Source organism: Tachysurus vachellii, chromosome 14 (genome assembly GCF_030014155.1).
Source record: "Tachysurus vachellii isolate PV-2020 chromosome 14, HZAU_Pvac_v1, whole genome shotgun sequence".
In the NCBI taxonomy this organism is placed as follows: domain Eukaryota; kingdom Metazoa; phylum Chordata; class Actinopteri; order Siluriformes; family Bagridae; genus Tachysurus; species Tachysurus vachellii.
In genome coordinates this window covers 23,528,771-23,544,817 of record NC_083473.1, presented here as the reverse complement: position 1 = coordinate 23,544,817, position 16,047 = coordinate 23,528,771, and the positions used below count along the sequence as shown (strand labels likewise).

Here is a 16,047-nt window from a genome sequence, read left to right as displayed (position 1 = left end):
CGAGCGATCTTCAGTGCGGCGCCGAAACAGCAGGACGAACCGAGCGACAGCTTCTACGGGACGAGCGATCGGGTCTCGGTGCGAGAAGCCCAGAATACAGCAGAATCGTTTCATGATGACTGAAGCCTGATGCGTCCGTGGCAATCATAATGAACCCATTACTGCCCTAGTGGGAGCACTTAATCATCCTAAAACCTCCCAGTGCCTCTGTTTTCATCCCTCCTCTTTAATAACTGGCCCACCCCCCCAGCCCACCCCCCCAGCCCACTGCTGTCTAATGAATATTATTTGAAATATAATGTCCTTTCCTCCTTTAAAACCCATTTGTTTGTTGTGCTATTAAATCTCGACTGTGTCGTTGATGATAAACGGACTGCAGCGATGCCCTTTGTAGATGAGATTTGTTTTTCTGAGCGGACGCATTTGTAAGCGTTAATGTACGTGTTTGAGATTCATCTTCCTTATGATTTTGTATGTAGAACTGCACTGTTTTACGTTCACACGGATTGTTGTGCGTTTGATTGTGTTATTATAAAGAAGGAATAAAATAAGACAGGCTGTGATGTTAAGGCTGACTGCCAAGATGGTGTGATGCTGTTAACAATATGGAGTTGATTAGCTGATTGTTTTTCACTAACAGAATGTCCCGTGGTGTTTTATTGCTCTTATATCACAGACATTTACAAACGATTATAAATTAAATACATTTTTAAAATGGCACACACACACACACACACACACACAAATATAGACACATACACACACACACACACACACACAAATATAGACACATACACACACACACACACACACACACACACAAATATAGACACATATACACACACACACACACACACACAAATATAGACACATATACACACACACACACATACAGTATAGAAAGACACACACATATATATATATATACACACACATAGACACACACACACACACACTAATATAGACACACTCATATAGACAGTCAGACACACACACACATACTGTATATACACACACATAGACAGACACACACACAAATATAGACACATACACAAACACATAGACACACTCACAGACACACACACACATATAGACACCTATACATACACACACATATAGACACACACACACACAAATATAGACACATACACAAACACCTAGACACACTCACAGGCACCTATACATACACACATATAGACACACATACATGCACACACACGCACACACACACACACACACACACACACACACACACACACACAAACACATAGACACACTCACAGGCACACACACACACACACACACTTTAAAAGAGAATTATTTTCAATTTATTTATTCCTTGTGAACCATACACTCTCTGTTGTCTTTGTGCTCATGATGTTAACAGTCATGTTATCTTCTGCTTGACCCTGTTCCTTGTTTCTCGTCCCAGTCTGTTCAGTCTGTTTTCTCATCACCTGACTTTACCCAGTTTGTGACTTTGAACTTACATCTTCTCTTGAATTTGTTTACCTGTCTCGATAAAGCCGGTTTACCTGCAACTGTATCCATCTTTATCTCCGTTACGTGACAAATCCAGTAATCACTTGCATTATAGGAGCATTAAACAGTCGTTCCCTCACACGCTCCCTCTCTATTTTCTCTTCTGAAGTCAATAATACAAAATGTGCCAGAGACACTGGAGACTCCTTCTGACCAATCAGGATGGAGAATTCTGCAGCACTGCGGTATGAAGTATGACATTAAGCCAGATTTGTCTTCATAAAGCCACTTGCTGTGTAATTCATACCGTCTATCAGAGATCCCAGTCTTCCTGTATGCAGTTATCATGCTGGAAAGAGCCTGAGCTTGCATAATGTCATTGCATTGCTAAACACAGAACACAGTCAATAACCTTCTTAAGGGCAGCAGTAAATGGTGCTTTAAAAGGCAGCCACTGGGGAAAAAAAGATTAAAATTTTATGTAATGAACACCAGCAGCACAAGCCATGCACCCATCCATAGAGAGGTTTCTGTCCATTAGCCTTTATACCAAAGGGCTGCTTTCTGTTTTTATCTGACATGTTACTCGGTGAAGTTAGTCTCAGTCTCAGTGACTGGATGAGGAGGTGTTCGGTTATCACAAGGCAGAATTTTAATGCACTTTTAACTCGTTTGTAGACTTCGATATTTTAAAGCCATCTCTCAGTGTATTCTTGATGAAGAGAATTGTGGAAATTACAAATTTGGCTTCGTCATCATGCTCCACTTGTAGAAATCACGATATAATTCACATTCAGTCTCTCACTCATTTTCTACCGCTTATCTGAACTACCTCGGGTCACGGGGAGCCTGTGACTATCTCAGGCGTCATCGGGCATCAAGGCAGGATACACCCTGGACGGAGTGCCAACCCGTCACAGGGCACACACACACACACACTCTCATTCACTCACGCACTCACACACTACGGACAATTTACCAGAGATGCCAATCAACCTACCATGCATGTCTTTGGACTCGGGGGAGGAAACCGGAGTACCCGGAGGAAACCCCCGTGGCACGGGGAGAACATGCAAACTCCACACACACAAGGTGGAGGCGGGAATCGAACCCCCAACTATGGAGGTGTGAGGCCAACGTGCTAACCACTAAGCCACCGTGACCCCCAATATAATTCAATTCAATTCTAGTTTATTTCTATAGCGCGTTTTACAATTGACGTCGTCTCAAAGCAGCTTTACAGAACATAAACATAGAACAAAAGGTTAACATAAAGAATAATATAAAGAAGAATATTATACAAAAATACAAGATTAATATTAGATATATTTAGTTCACAATGTGTATGTATTTATCCCTAATGAGCAAGTCTGAGGTGACTCAGGTGACTGTGGGGAGGAAAAACTCCCTTAGATGGTAAAGGAAGGAACCTTGAGAGGAACCAGACTCAAAGTGGAACCTCATCCTCATCTGGGTGACACTGGGGGTGTGATTATAAATATACAGTCTGATAAATGTTGTACTGTATTGATATGATTTAGACCACAGAGCTGATGGGTTCGATTTGGATATGGAAGGCAAAATTTTATTCAATATAATAATTTGTTATTTAAATATTTTGGAGCAAAATAAGAACGTTGCTTATGTCCTTCTTGTGCATCTGTTTCCATATATTGTATTACAGTTGTGTTGGTGCACTGTAAGAGTTTTTTTCTGTTCTTAGTCTTATCGAGGTGATTATTAAGCGTCTCCTGTTGGACTAGAATAAAAACCTACAGCTGCACCGACCCTCCGTAGATAAGACCGAGGACTCGTTCTGTTTTTTCTCACTTTGGTCCTAGTGATCGCTGTTTGTGTGTTTATTTGTTATCTCCTTCTTATTGTTTTCTGGGCTCATCATTATTTCAGGGTTTAAATCCTTACCTTGGATTCATTTTTGATAAAAGTTGAATTAGAACCAAACACTAGCGAAGAAGCTGAGACAGCAATTATTACTGAGTAGAAATGTAAAAAAAATTAAATAAATAAAAAAAATCCTGCCTGCTCTTTCTGCAGATATTGATGAGTGCACCGAGGGGTTTGTGCAGTGCGACAGTCGTGCTACCTGTGTGAACTTACCTGGATGGTTCCATTGCGAGTGCCGTGATGGATACCATGACAACGGCATGTTTACTGCTAACGGAGAGTCTTGTGAAGGTAATCTTTAAATACTTTACATGTTTTTCGAACGTGTTAATCTTAGAATCGTGTCATAAGATTTAGTCTTTTTTTTTTTTTTTTTTGAGATTATCCGAAAGTCGGACGAACGCCGCTATAAAAGTCTTTCCAATTTACGCCTTGTCTGTTGTTCTCTCAATCTGTCCTTCTGTTTCTCTCTTTAGATATAGATGAGTGTAAGGCAGGAAGGAATACCTGTGCCAACGACACCGTCTGTTTTAATCTGGATGGTGGATATGACTGCAGGTGTCCACATGGACACAACTGCACTGGTGATTGCATCTATGACAGCAAAGTGAAACACAACGGGCAGATCTGGGTCCTGGACAATGACAGGTGCTCTGTGTGCTCATGCCAAGTGAGTAAGGATCAATGGATTGGACACGCACTCCTACATCACTGATCAGATACGACGCATTATGATGCAAGACACTGCGAATGTGTTCGATACGACCGGTCGTGATGAATTCATTAATTTCCAAAACCATTGTAAAGTGTTTTATTTCTCTTATACAAACAGTCATTTGCTAACAAACACTGACAGTTTTTGTATTGATTTCAGAACACAATGTTTATATTCATTCATTTTATGGAACATCTGTGAAACTAACAGCTGTAAACAGTCGCTTCTACACCCGACTCTCTTTTTTTTTTCTGTTGTAACAAGAATAAGACAAAAGCACAGCTTGTCGTCATGTCACTGAGAAACTGTAAAGCAAAGCACAACTTTATCAAGCGCTAACACTGGAGACTCCTTATAGAAATGTACAATAAAGGTCTCCTTACTGAAATGTTCACCATATCACCGATTATATATTTATTATAATCGTTATAATATGTTATAATTATATGTACATTTATATATACGTATGTAAAGTAATACTATTAAACAGAGGTGGGAGTAAGTCACACATGTGCAAGTCACAAGTAAGTCTGAAGTCATGAACGTCAAGTCAAAGTCAAGTCGAGTCTTTTTTTAATATTTGTCAAGCAAGTCTCAAGTCTCGAAATTGCGACTTAAGTCTGACTCGAGTCAAGTTGAGTCCCCCATCTCTGAGTCATTTAACTCAAGTCCGAGTCAAGTCTCAAGTCATGAACGTCAAGTCAAAGTCAAGTCGAGTCTTTTTTAAATATTTGTCAAGCAAGTCTCAAGTCTCAAGTCTCAAATTTGCGACTTAAGTCTGACTCGAGTCAAGTCATATGACTTGAGTCCCCTATCTCTTCTATTAAAACAATAATGTGTGAACAAAGGGGGGCACGGTGGCTTAGTGGTTAGCACGTTCTCCTCACACCTCCAGGGTCGGGGTTCGATTCCCGCCTCTGCCTTGTGTGTGTGGAGTTTGCATGTTCTCCCCGTGCCTCGGGGGTTTCCTCCGGGTACTCCGGTTTCCTCCCCCGGTCCAAAGACATGCATGGTAGGTTGATTGGCATCTCTGGAAAATTGTCCGTAGTGTGTGAGTGTGTGAGTGAATGAGAGTGTGTGTGTGTGCCCTGTGATGGGTTGGCACTCCGTCCAGGGTGTATCCTGCCTTGATGCCCAATGACTCCTGAGATAGGCACAGGCTCCCCGTGACCCGAGGTAGTTCGGATAAGCGGTAGAAGATGAATGAATGAGTGAATGAATGTGTGAACAATTAGAATGAGTGCATTAATGTTAGACTTCACACCTTCAGAGTGTTTAGAGCATTGAACAATGCTACGGTATACAATTATTTTAAAAATGTATAATATTCACAGCCTCTTATAAATGGCCTCTTTGGCCTAAAGCACAGTGTTCGTTGACTCTCACCTATAAATACAATTACTGTAATCATTATTATTAAAGCCTTTTGTATAAATAAACAGTTTTATACAGCCTCAGGTATATAATACTAAAGGATAGAAATGTATTTCATTATAATAGTTCGGTATTTTGTCAGAATCGTCCTGCTTTTTCTCTCTTAATCACTAGATAACGATGGCAGTTAATTGCTGCTAATTTGACCGACACCTTGAAGGTTTTTAAGAATAGTATCTTCATTAAACCGAGTGACCCTCATTTGTTTCTCTGGTCACGTTCCATAATTACCTACTTAATTGAAATGTTTTTCTTGTGTCTGATGGTGGCACAGAAGAAGATGAAGTTTCTAGATATTAAATAATCAGCCTTCCTATTAGTCACTTCACGGTGAAGGCCAGAGCGAGAAAATCGTTTTTAATTAGACGACTCATTTTAATTGATTTGAAAATGGAGAAAGTGTCAGTCAAAATTAGGTTTTCTGTGCTTGACTGAACAGAAGCACAAACATATAATTGTATTTGCGGAGTGGAAAGTTCCTCATTTCTGAGATCCACAGGTCGCTGCACGATCAAGGTTATCTGACTTCGACTTGGTCAGGATGATGTTCTCAGGGGTTACTGTGTGTAGTCGAGCCGGGCAGCTCGGCTCGTACTGTACCAGAATTACAAATACACACATGTGCATGCTAGTTGTGTGAGGATATGTTTAGTAGTTTACTGTCTGTTGGTCACCAGATGGGGCAGGTGATGTGCAGACGTATGGTGTGTGATTGTGAGAATCCCACCGTGGATCTGTTCTGCTGTCCGGAGTGTGATCCACGCCTCAGCTCTCAGTGTCTGCACCAGAACGGCTTGGTCACCTATAGCAGTGGAGACACCTGGACAGAAAACTGCCAGCAGTGCCAGTGCCTGGTAAGACAAACACACACACACCGCACACGGACACACACAGTAAGACATGCACACACACACTCACTCACACAGACACACAAGTGAGACATGCACACACACAGTAAGACATGCATACACACAGTAAGACATGCACACACACACTCACTCACACAGACACACAAGTGAGACACGCACAAACACAGTAAGACATGCACATACACACACACACACACAAAGTTACACACGCACAGTAAGACACGCACATACACACACACACACAGACACACACACAGTAAGACATGCATACACACAGTAAGACATGCATACACACAGTAAGACATGCACACACAGTAAGACATGCACACACACACAGTAAGACACGCACATACACACACACAAAGACACACACACACAGTAAGACATGCACACACAGTAAGACATGCACACACACACAGTAAGACATGCACATACACACACAGACACACACACACAGTAAGACATGCACACACACAGTAAGACACGCACATACACACACACACACAAAGTTACACACGCACAGTAAGACACGCACATACACACACACACACAGACACACACACAGTAAGACATGCACACACACAGTAAGACACGCACATACACACACACAGACACACACAGTAAGACATGCACACACACAGTAAGACACGCACATACACACACACACACAAAGTTACACACGCACAGTAAGACACACACACACACGCACACACACACACACACACACACACACACACATACACAGGTCTTATAACAGGTGGCAGCTTAACTGGAGTCTGATAAGAGATATTAGACCAGAGGCTCAGACCACAGCCTCAAGTTGGATCCAGTATTTCATCGGATCAATCCGAGCACTCAGAAATGACTGCGGCAGAACTGATCAATGTATGGAAATAAGAACGTCTGTAGTTCAGCATCTATTTATTTATTCTGCATCTGCAGCAGATCCACTGTTGCATCCAGTCACATGTATTTTTTGAAATGCAGCTCAATAAGTAAGAAAAAAGATTTAGATTTATTCTGTCTCGTCTAACTACTGAATAGACAACATGACTTGTTAATAAAAAGCTGACAGCGACGACGCCATATTTTAGGACGACCGGGTGGAGAAACGTCTTTACTCTCTTCAGGACAGACGAAAGAAAGAAAGGGAAAACGATCAACTGATCGATCTTAATTATAGACCTCTTACTAATGCTTAAGCATCACTAGGTATCTGATTTTCTAGTTTCTAAGGAATTTTACATAGATTTTACCTTCACAAACTTTTGCTATAGTAAATACCTCTGTATTAGACATTAAAACCTGCTCATGGACTAATACCTGTGGTGGGATGAGATCAGCACTGGAGCGTGAGAGAGGAGAGATCTGTTTTTTCCCATTAAATAAGAGACACTGGGATAACAAGTAAAAGTAAGGTTGTTGGTGTGGAGAAATTCTTTCTATCGACAAACTACAATTTATATTTAGAAATTACAGATGCAGTGATATTTGGTACAGTAGCTCCTGTCTGGAATATTTACAGTATAATGTACAGAAAGACTAAAACTTTGAGTCTTTGACACTGATATCTAATCAAAAGCATTTAATCTGCTGTGGTTGGGGAAAAATTGTGAATGAAATGTTAACCGAACGACAGGAGAAAACGGTTCTGGTTGGTTGCGTATTAAAGGTGGGGTCTCCGTTGTGTGAAAGCCAATTTTGACATATAAAATCACCAAAACAAACACGCCCCTAACCCAAATGGGTCCCACCCCTGTATCGATAGCTCCACCCACACATACATACGTAACCCGGGCAACTAATGAAAAGAAACGTGTCTTTATCATAGCTGAAGGGAAGAACAATACGATTGTAGATAAACAAACAAGCAAAAATGACACACAAGCATAATCATGTAAAGGACAAAGGCATATATTAGTTCTGTGTAACAAAGCAGGGGGGGCACGGTGGCTTAGTGGTTAGCACGTTCGCCTCACACCTCCAGGGTTGGGGGTTTGATTCCAGCCTCCACCTTGTGTGTGTGGAGTTTGCATGTTCTCCCCGTGCCTCGGGGGTTTCCTCCGGGTACTCCGGTTTCCTCCCCCGGTCCAAAGACATGCATGGTAGGTTGATTGGCATCTCTGGAAAATTGTCCGTAGTGCGTGATTGTGTGAGTGTGAATGAGAATGAGAGTGTGTGTGTGTGTGCCCTGTGATGGGTTGGCACTCCGTCCAGGGTGTATCCTGCCTTGATGCCCGATGACGCCTGAAATAGGCACAGGCTCCCCGTGACCCGAGGTAGTTCGGATAAGCGGTAGAAGATGAGTGAGAGAGTGAGTGAGTGAAACAAAGCAAAACCAACGTTACTCACCTATCGAGAAGGAAAAAAGTGCCTCGGCGTCTTAAGTAAAGTTGGTCACATATTCACAGATTGGAGTTTCCCGAGTCAATAACTCCTGAGCTAAACACTGTTACTACACAAAACACGGTTGTAGCTGCGTCTCTACATTACTACGATAGAAAAGAGGTGTTATTTGTGTAGTAACAGCGTTTAGCTCAGGAGTTATTGACTTAGGAAACTCCAATCTGTGAATATGTGACCAACTTCCTGCTCCTTCAGTTCTCTCCAGCGCTGGAAAGCTGATCCTATATTAACACGTCCTACTTCTTACCTTATCGTAAGTCTTTCTTCTCTTTCTTTCTTTGTTTTTATCCTCCATGTCAATGTTAAAACCGCTTTCTGCTAATGTCACACATGCGCACTGAACACTCTCTCCGCCCATATTGACAAGACACGCCCCTTTCTGCTCATTGGCTACACGTTAGTTTTGTTTTTGTTTAGTTTGGCGGCCCGACTCGGTTTTCTGAAGCATTTTTCAAACATCAGAGACCCCACCTTTAAAGTATAATGTAACGAATCTCGTCTATAATCTCCTACCTTTCAGCTCTCGGAGGTCAGACTATAAGGGAACACACTTCTAACCAGATGTGTTTCGTGTTCGATACAGCTGCAGTAACCGCACTGTAAAAAAAAAAGTAATGATTGCTTTGGAAAATAGGCAGCAGAGGATTTTGCCGTGTATTTTGTATTAAGTAATCACACATATTGTATCCTATAACGGCATGTGGTGATGATCTCTATGGAGCAGCAAATGCATTCATCAGAATTCCCTTCATTCGCTCGTCTTTCTCTCATTCTCGTGCTTTCTTCCTTTCGCTTGGCTCTCGGCCCTCCTGCAGAGCAAAAAAAAAAAGAGCTACACTTTTTTTTTTCTTCTGACGAGACACTTCCCTCCCTCCCTTTCTCCCTCCCTCAGCTGTTCCTCCACCCGATCCATATGTTCATCAAATGCAAATGCACTAATGCCATTCATGAGTATGAGTTTCTTCTCCCCGGGATGGAAAAAAAAACTGTTATGGTTCCTCCTGGGCAGCACCTTTCCCTGCAAATGCTCTTCACTCTTGTCTAGGTGGAGGATTGTCTGCTCTTATTAAGCTCTAGACAAATCAAACACAGTGAAACACGGACCTGCTCGGCTCTCTAGGCCCTCCTCCTGCTTCACATTAGCATATGAACACAAATCTGCACCAAAACCGCTTCATAGTTCCTAGTACAGTAGGTTCTTGTGTCTTTCCGCTTCTCGTGCTGGATGTGAGGTTGCGTTCTGGCAGGAGGGTAAAAGGACCAGAGAGAAAACAGGATATTTAATTGCCTTCTCGATGGAAGGACAACCGACTCCAAGGAGTGGAATGAGATAAGTCAAGGATGAAAGGAAGAATAGAATAGAACGGATGCAGGGATCAAAATAGGGAGGAGAAAAGGAAGCATAAAAGAGAATGACGAGCGTGAGGAGACGGACCGAAAGAACAAAAGTAAGACCCGAGGAGAAAAGACCTGAGCAGGTGACGGTACGTCGTGTAAAGAGAAATCGTCTCGTTCTACAGGCTGAAAATTTCGCTTCTTTCTAGATGTAAAGTGTGGGATTTAAACAGAAATAAACAGAAGGTTGATGTAAAAGTTTCTATTTAATCGTAAGAGAACGTGTGCTATTGAGCATTTGAACTAGTTTACATTAAAAGTCAGATTCTCCTCGTGTCTAATCTCTCTTAGGTGGAAGTCGTGGCCTAACGGTTAGAGAGTTTGACTCGAACCCTAAGGTTGTGGGTTCGAGTCTCGCAATAGAAGAAACTTTTACAACAACCTTCTGTTTATTTCTGTTTAAATCCCACACTTTACATGGCTAAGTATGGTGACCCGTTCTAAATTCTGAGTATGGGTCAGCAAACTTAGCTGTATGTCACGTCACGTCACGTCTTTCTTGTGAAGCAAGCCTTAAGGCAACATGAACTTCATCTAAAGCTTTTCAGTTCCAGCTCAAGTGCACGCTGTTATTACAGCAAAAAGGCGACCTACAGAAATCTCCACCTGATTCTGAAGCTCTGAAATTCATATAAAGATTTTTAAATCACTACTTCACAATTAAATTGTAATAAATTTTGTATTTAATCAGAAATTATATATAATTGTACCCCACTGTACAGTATATATACTTTAAAACGACCTCACCAGTTTGAATTAAGTAAAATGTATAAAAATCTATTCATTAATCTTTTATTTGGTTTTGTGATAAAAAAAAATATTAAAAAGATATTATATTTTTATATCATTTTTTGCTGACTTTTAATGAGTCCATAGCTATTAATAAAAAAGATTTAAATGTTTATATTTTGCTTCAGATGATCACATTTGGCACTCACCAGGTCCTGACTGTCTATTTTGACACTGAACCAATGAATAGTTGAATCCAGAGCGAGGAAATAAAATCTGTTAAAGTCTATTTTAAGTTCTGTTAAAGAAACTCATCTCGTGCACTACGAGCTTGACAAATTAATAAATCTGAGGATCTGACACGGTAGACATTGCGGTTCTTATTTAAAATATATATATATATATAATTTAAATAAGAACCGCAATGTCTACCGTGTCAGATCTAATTTTATATATATATATATATGTATATACGTGTATATATGTGTATATATATATATATATATATATATAAAATTAGACTCACTTAGCTATTCTTTTCTCAGTGTTGTTTGGTTCTGCAGGAGGTCTCAGTTCAATAATTTTCTGGCTCCGTATCTGGATTGCGGTCTGACTGCAACATTAACATAAAAAAAAAAGACAGAGTGCATGGACAAATAACAAGCTAGGTTATTTTCTTTTTATTTGCTTAGATACATGCTTTTAAACACAGGTGCACACACACACACGCACACACACACTAATACAGACACACATACACACACACACACATACACACACACACACACATGCACACAGACACACATACACACACACATACACACAGTGACACACACACACAGTAAGACACGCACACACACACACACACAGTGACACACACACAGTGACACACACAGTGACACACACAGTGACACACACACACACACAGTGACACACACACAGACACACACACACACACACACACACACACACACACACACACACACACACAGACACACACACACACACATAGAGTAGGGTTAGCGTGAAATGAAAAGGTTTATCTGAAACAGGTCAGATGGTGCTACACCACTGCTTACCTAAATCTATTAAGTCTGGTGAAATATATGACCTGTATTTTAGGGACTTCCTGAGAGCAGCAGGGGGCAGGAAGTGCAGCTTTCTTCACTGCTGCTTTCATGTGATTTATGAGAAACAAAGAATGAAGCATTTGCTCCAGAGAGCCATGCGCTTTCTTACAAAGCTGCGCATTGTAAATATAGTTACTGCCATCAACACCGTAGCTACTTCCATGCGATATTTTAAATTGGATCCGCAACATAATTACCAGATAGAATGCATGCTAATGTGCAGAGCTAGTGTTTCTTTTGTGTAAAACAGTCTCTCAGTACAGGCCAAGCAGGTCATTTCTCATTACAGAGGCTGTAACTATTGTTTATTACGCTTTACTTTGGGCTGTGTTATTTGCTGCAATGCACTCCAGGGGCTTCACAGAAATGAGCACTCTCACTCTTTCCAAGTTTTGACATAGGTGTAAAATTCTCTTCTTCACTTTCTGCTGTTATAGAAATAAACAAACTGCAGCTAAGGGTGTTGCACAATTTATGAGGAAAGCAAATAGGACCATTATAGCGAAGGAAAACAACAACAACTACCGGAGAATGTTTCGTAAACTTATAAAAAAGTAAATAAAGTGTATATGGAAATAATTTACAGACCTAAACACATAATAATTCTACAAAACACTTAATCTTGTATGCAAAAAGCGTTTCTCCGTAAAGCCGCCAGGTTAATAATGATGTGACCATGAGCTGACTTGCTGACTGGAGTGTTGTGTTGTGTTGTGTTGTGTTGTGTTGTGTGTGCTGCAGCAGGGAGAAGTGGACTGCTGGCCGTTGTTGTGCCCTCCGGCACATTGCGACTTCACCATGGTGCCCGAGGGCGAATGCTGCCCACGCTGCGTCACAGACCCCTGCCTGGCTCAGAGCGTCCGCAATGACATCACCAAGACTTGCGAGGATGAACACGGCATCATGCGCTTCAGTGGCTCCTCCTGGGTCAAACACGGCACCGAGTGCACGCTGTGCCAGTGCAAGGTCTTTACATCTCACACTCACATAAACACCACCAACGTGAACTGTGAAAAAAACATTCCATCCATTTCCCAAAATCTTACTGTCCTGTACTTATAACTCGGTCATATATGAAGATGATTTGTAATTATTTTCTCTTTCTTTCCTTCTAGAACGGACACATCTGTTGCTCAGTGGATCCTCTGTGCCTTTAGCTGCAGTCCGTCTCGCTAAAGGTGTTTGTACAGTTGTTCTCCATTTAAAAGACACCCACAGTTTTCACCCTGTCCTAAAAAAAATCAACATCTTTATACCAAATGCAAACTATGTATTATACCAAACTGATGACGGAGAATGTCGCTGTTCATATCTGCTACAGAAAGAAACCTTTTTTTTTTCTTTTCACACTGAGGTGAAAACTTACTGCTCTGTACAGAATACTGTATACAGTACACAGGCATGACCACAACTGGATGTTAAAATCATATCCTTTCATTTAGAGCTGTTTATGAAACCAGTAAAAGAATTAGGGAGCTTAGATTAGTATGTAAACGTTCTTGTATTCCTCTTTCTTCACATTATGGAAGTCGTCTATATTTTGTGATTCCATAACACTTTTTTTTTTTTTGTTTGTTCCCTTCAGATTTATTTCACAGTTTTAAAGGATTATCCCGCTTGCTCTTGTCTGATGGTGAAATAAAGTATTTCCATTTCCATTTACAGATGCGTCGTACTTATTACTTTTTAACCTTCGCGATGGTCGTACACGTACGGAGATATTTTTGTGGCGACGGTATTAAAAAAAAAAAAAAGAAAAGATGTCTGCGAGCACAATATTATGCATAATATAAATGTTGCAAAAGCAAATAATGTGAATCAAGTTTTTTTTTTTTAGGGTTTTCAATTTTGCAGCTGGATTTATTTTGTCCTTCTGTTTATTGTCTTGCTTTTCTATATACTTTTTTTTTTTTTTTTTTTACCAGTACATTCATTCTGTCAGCGGAATGGAAATCGATTTGCTGGACTTTTTAATCTGTATCAACAAACAGATTATTTTATCACTGCAAGACTGAAATAATATTAATCAGGACATTTTAGGCTTTCAGAGGGAGATGATTTTCTGTGTTGCCATTACACAGAATTTTAGTGATTGAAGACCTTTAAATGTGAGATGCTGAGCAAGCACTTGGGGCGTCACAGAGAGCAGAGACAGGGGGATTGATATCACCAGCTAACATTTGTGTTTCTTTTTTCTTTTAGATTTATTAAACCTGGTAGTCTAAGATTTCTAAAATTCTTTAAAAAAATAAAAAGATTAAACCTGAGAATTTACTTTCATATGAGTCATTAATCTTAAACCAGTCTATACCGGTGGAGTGTGATGACATGACACATATTCAGAGCATAGACACAACATTCTGAACACAGACACAACATTCTGAACACAGACACAACATTCTGAACATAGACACAACATTCTGAACATAGACACAACATTCTGAACATAGACACAACATTTCTATTTTGGTCTTTAGTAAAATAGAGTTAAATGTTTTCTTTTTCATTTGGAACACTGAGTGAAAGATCCTCTGACCACATAAGCAACACTAACTAAATAAATTGTGGCATTTTAGCCTCGATTCAGTAAAATTCAACTTAAGCCTGAGTTTGCATAAGAAATTTATTTCAGCAAAAAAAAATTTAAATATCCAATCAAGTTAATTTACACTAACACACACACAAACACACACACTGAATGTTCATATTAATTACCTCACCAACAAACACTGTCAGAGATGCGGGGATAAAAACGGACCCAAACGCAGGACAGCTAAACAAAAACAGGATTTATTAACTTAAAAAACACTAAACAGGACAAAGACAAACCAGACGAAGACAACAGAGGATTCCGCGCTGCACCAGGCAACGCGGCTCAACTAAATACTAATGATAATCATGACACATGAGGGACAGGTGTGCAGAGGCGGGGAGGAAACGACAAGGGCGGGGCAGACACGTGAACACCGTACATAAACAAAAAGGCACATGGCCAAAGTCCGGGCAGAGTCCTGACACACTCCATGCTGAATAAATAGCCATGAGTCGGTTTCGTCGAATTTAAAGGTGCGGTGCACGATGTTTGAAAAATGCTTCAGAAAACCGAGTCGGGCCGACAAAACAAAACAAATGTGTAGCCAATGAGCAGAAAGGGGCGTGTCTTGTCAATATGCGGCGGAGAGAGTGTTCAGTGCGCATGTCTGACGTTAGCAGAAAGCGATTGAAACACTGACATGGCGGATACCTGCAGTTACCTCTGCCTCGGGTTCTAGGTGTCGAACGTCGTCTTCCGCGTGAAACGGAGCTAAACCTTTCACGCTACAACACACAGTACTACAAAAACACATTTGTATTACCATAGTATTACTCATTGTGTTCATTTACTGATAAAAATATCCCCTCGGCCAGCCGCCCCAGCAGGTTCCGCCATAATAGTTGCCTGGGTTACGTATGTATGTGTGGGGTGGAGCTAGCAATACAGGGGTGACACCCATTTTGTGTTAGGGGCGTGTTTGTTTTGGTGATTTCAAATGTCAACATTGGCTTTCAAACATCGTGCACCGCACCTTTAAGTTTTGCTTCAAAATCTGAAAAAAAAAAAACTACTGAAATCAAACTTTCCTTTTTACACATACATGGCCAGGTGTATCAACTCTCAGTTTGAAGCATTTGGTTTTATTTTTCCATATTTTACTTCTTCATATCGTGTTGTATATTTGAATATTGCATGAGTATTCAGCAATTTTTAGGCAGCGCAGGGAAAACTGGAGCATGTCCTAAATGTAAACGCAGCACCATGTGCTCACATTATACAGAACACACACAAGGTCATTCAGCACTCAGGCTTTTTTTTTTCTCTCTCCTGGTCTTTTCTCTACATGTCCGGCATGCTGAAACCTGCTTTAGGGAGAACTACATTTCCGCAGTACTAAATCGTTGTATAAAACTGGTGATTTCGTCAGCCAAAGAACAGTAAATATCC

General features: G+C 40.7%; 1 protein-coding gene across 1 annotated transcript in view; it reads left to right on the top strand.

Moving 5' to 3' along the window:
• nell2a (neural EGFL like 2a) overlaps positions 1 to 13,727 on the top strand; it is an 81,934-nt gene extending 68,207 nt beyond the window's left edge. Inside the window, exons 16-20 of the mRNA XM_060886781.1 lie at positions 3,538 to 3,678; positions 3,864 to 4,057; positions 6,214 to 6,390; positions 12,807 to 13,031; positions 13,181 to 13,727. Of these exons, the coding sequence (XP_060742764.1) occupies positions 3,538 to 3,678; positions 3,864 to 4,057; positions 6,214 to 6,390; positions 12,807 to 13,031; positions 13,181 to 13,222 (779 nt within the window). The 3' untranslated portion in view covers positions 13,223 to 13,727. The remainder of the gene's footprint in view (positions 1 to 3,537; positions 3,679 to 3,863; positions 4,058 to 6,213; positions 6,391 to 12,806; positions 13,032 to 13,180) is intronic.
• Positions 13,728 to 16,047: the final 2,320 nt, after the last annotated feature.